General features: G+C 60.0%; 1 protein-coding gene across 1 annotated transcript in view; it reads left to right on the top strand.

The window, feature by feature from the left end:
• Nucleotides 1-2,500, top strand: part of LOC132808894 (autism susceptibility gene 2 protein homolog) — an 18,551-nt gene that overhangs the window by 4,443 nt on the left and 11,608 nt on the right. Inside the window, exon 2 of the mRNA XM_060822309.1 lies at nucleotides 2,264-2,332. Within this exon, the coding sequence (XP_060678292.1) occupies nucleotides 2,264-2,332 (69 nt within the window). The remainder of the gene's footprint in view (nucleotides 1-2,263; nucleotides 2,333-2,500) is intronic.

A 2,500-nucleotide genomic window follows, 5' to 3' on the forward strand; every position in this document is an offset into this window, starting at 1 on the left:
GGTTCGGAGCTGGAGGAAGGGGGTTTCTAGCTCAATGATCTACGCGCTCTCCCTCACACCCACCCTCTCTCTCTCACTCTCTGTCTCTCTATCTCTCTCTCTCTCTCTCCCCTCTCTCTCCTGCTCTCTCTCTGTTTTTCTCTCTCTCTCTCGCTCTCTCTCTCTGTCTCTCTCTGTTTCTGTCTCTGTCTCTCTCTCTGTCCCTCTCTCTCTCCCTCCCCCCCCCCCTCTCTTTCTCTTTCTGTCTCTCTCTCTCTCTTTCTGTCTGTCTCTCTCTCTCTGTCTCTCTCTCTCTCTCTCTCTCTGTCTCTCTCTCTATATCTCAATGACAAGGACTGATGGGCTCCCTTTGACAGAGCTAATACAGCAGCAGCTCCCTCACCCTCAAACCTCAGACTGTCCTGCCTTTCAGAGTCTCTGATATATCTACAATCCCCACGAATATTCCACTCTCACTTCACTGGCTGTTGACAGTTACCTGAGCCCCTCATTGAGCCCCGTGTCAGTGCCATTCAGGGAGGGGGAGTCGGCTCAGAGACAGCGACATTACCCGGAGTCTGAAGGTGGGGAAGACGGAGTTGGAGGGGGAGCGGGAGTGGGGGCTCTCTCTGAAAGGCATTAACAGGGCAGGCTTGCAGTCATAGAGGTGTACAGCACGGAAACAGACCCTTCGGCCCCACCCCAGTCCGTGCTGACCCAGATATCCCTAACCTAACCCAGTTCCCCGTTTGCCAGCACTTGGCCCCTTTCCCTCTAAACCCTTCCTGTTCCCCTCCCCATCCCCCTTTTCAATGTTTGCATTGCCCCCAGCCCCCACCCCTTCCTCTGGCAGCTCGTCCCACACACCCACCACCCTCTTGGGGGAAACGTTACCCCTTTTCAATCTTTCCCCTCTCACCCACACCCTAGACCTTCTCGTTTCAGTTGGCCCTTGGCACGGTTGCCCACGTTGAGATGGGATCTTCGGGTTCTGGATTTGTCCGGGGCGTTCATGTACTCAGGAGGGGGTTTGAAGATTGGCCCGGGAGGAGGAGGGGGTGGTGGGGGTCTTCGTTACCCTTCCACGGGACGCCATCCAACCCTTCCCACCTGAACGTTCCCGATCAGCCAGTCACCTCCAAGTGGATGCCAGTCTGACCCATCTTACCCCCTTCCTTAATCCTCTCTCTCTCAGACTCTGTCCTCTGCTTTGCGCATGTCCGCTGTCCCCACACCGTTTCCCGGTGACGGTCACTTCAGTCCCGTTCCGCACCACATGACGACGGTCAGTTCGGCCCTTGCTGACAATGCAGAGTCTGTTCGGAGGCAGGTGAACCAGTACCTAAGGGCACGCAGCCAACTCTCCTCGGATCAGGCTGCCCCGGGCCTGTTCGTTCCACAGATTCACTTTGTTCCACTGCACAGGGCACATCCTGCCCTCACCGCGCCACCTCTCACCCTCCGACAGTGCGGGGTTCACTCAGCACTGACCTTCCCACAGTGCGGCATTCCCTCAGCACTGACCCTCCCACAGTGTGGCATTCCCTCAGCACTGACCTTCCCACAGTGCGGGGCTCCCTCAGCACTGACCCTCCCACAGTGTGGCATTCCCTCAGCACTGACCCTCCCACAGTGCGGGGCTCCCTCAGCACTGACCCTCCCACAGTGCGGGGCTCCCTCAGCACTGACCCTCCCACAGTGCGGGGCTCACTCAGCACTGACCCTCCCACAGTGCGGGGCTCCCTCAGCGCTGACCTTCCGACAGTGCGGGGCTCCCTCAGCGCTGACCTTCCGACAGTGCGGGGCTCCCTCAGCAGTGACCCTCCCACAGTGCGGAGCTCCCTCAGCACTGTCACTCCCACAGTGCGGGGCTCCCTCTGCGCTGACCCTCCCACAGTGCGGGGCTCCCTCGGCGCTGACCCTCCCACAGTGCGGGGCTCCCTCAGCGCTGACCCTCCCACAGTGCGGGGCTCCCTCAGCGCTGACCCTCCCACAGTGAGAAGCTCCCTCAGCGCTGACCCTCCGACAGTGCGGAGCTCCCTCAGCGCTGACCCTTCCTCAGTGCGGGGCTCCCTCGGCGCTGACCCTCCGACTGCGCCCTCTTGACCTGTACAATGTGAATTCCCTGAAGGAAGAGACCCAGGCAGTGTTATTGAGCTGTGGGGTAAGTGTGTGCAGTGTACCTGAGGGGGACAATGCCCCGGTACAGGTGGTGGGAGGGTGGGGGAGACGTTGGTCTGGAGTCTGCGAACTGATCACTTGTCCGTCCCCTTCTGGTTTTTAGACCCCCAATCCGGAGTTGACGTCCAGGTCAGGGCCGGTAACTCACACCTTTCTGCAGAAGGACCCCAGGGTGAGTAAGATTCACAGTCAGACCTTGCAACGGGTGGGTGGAGGAGTCAGGGACAATGGAGAGTGTCGACGGGGCGGGCGCTGCCGGGGAATAAACTCCGCGGGTACGGGAAAGCCGGGCTGAGCCGGATCCGACCGGAGCGATGCCCAGATTTGTCTCAGGCTCCCT

The sequence above is a fragment of the Hemiscyllium ocellatum genome (assembly GCF_020745735.1).
Source record: "Hemiscyllium ocellatum isolate sHemOce1 chromosome 41 unlocalized genomic scaffold, sHemOce1.pat.X.cur. SUPER_41_unloc_9, whole genome shotgun sequence".
NCBI lineage: Eukaryota > Metazoa > Chordata > Chondrichthyes > Orectolobiformes > Hemiscylliidae > Hemiscyllium > Hemiscyllium ocellatum.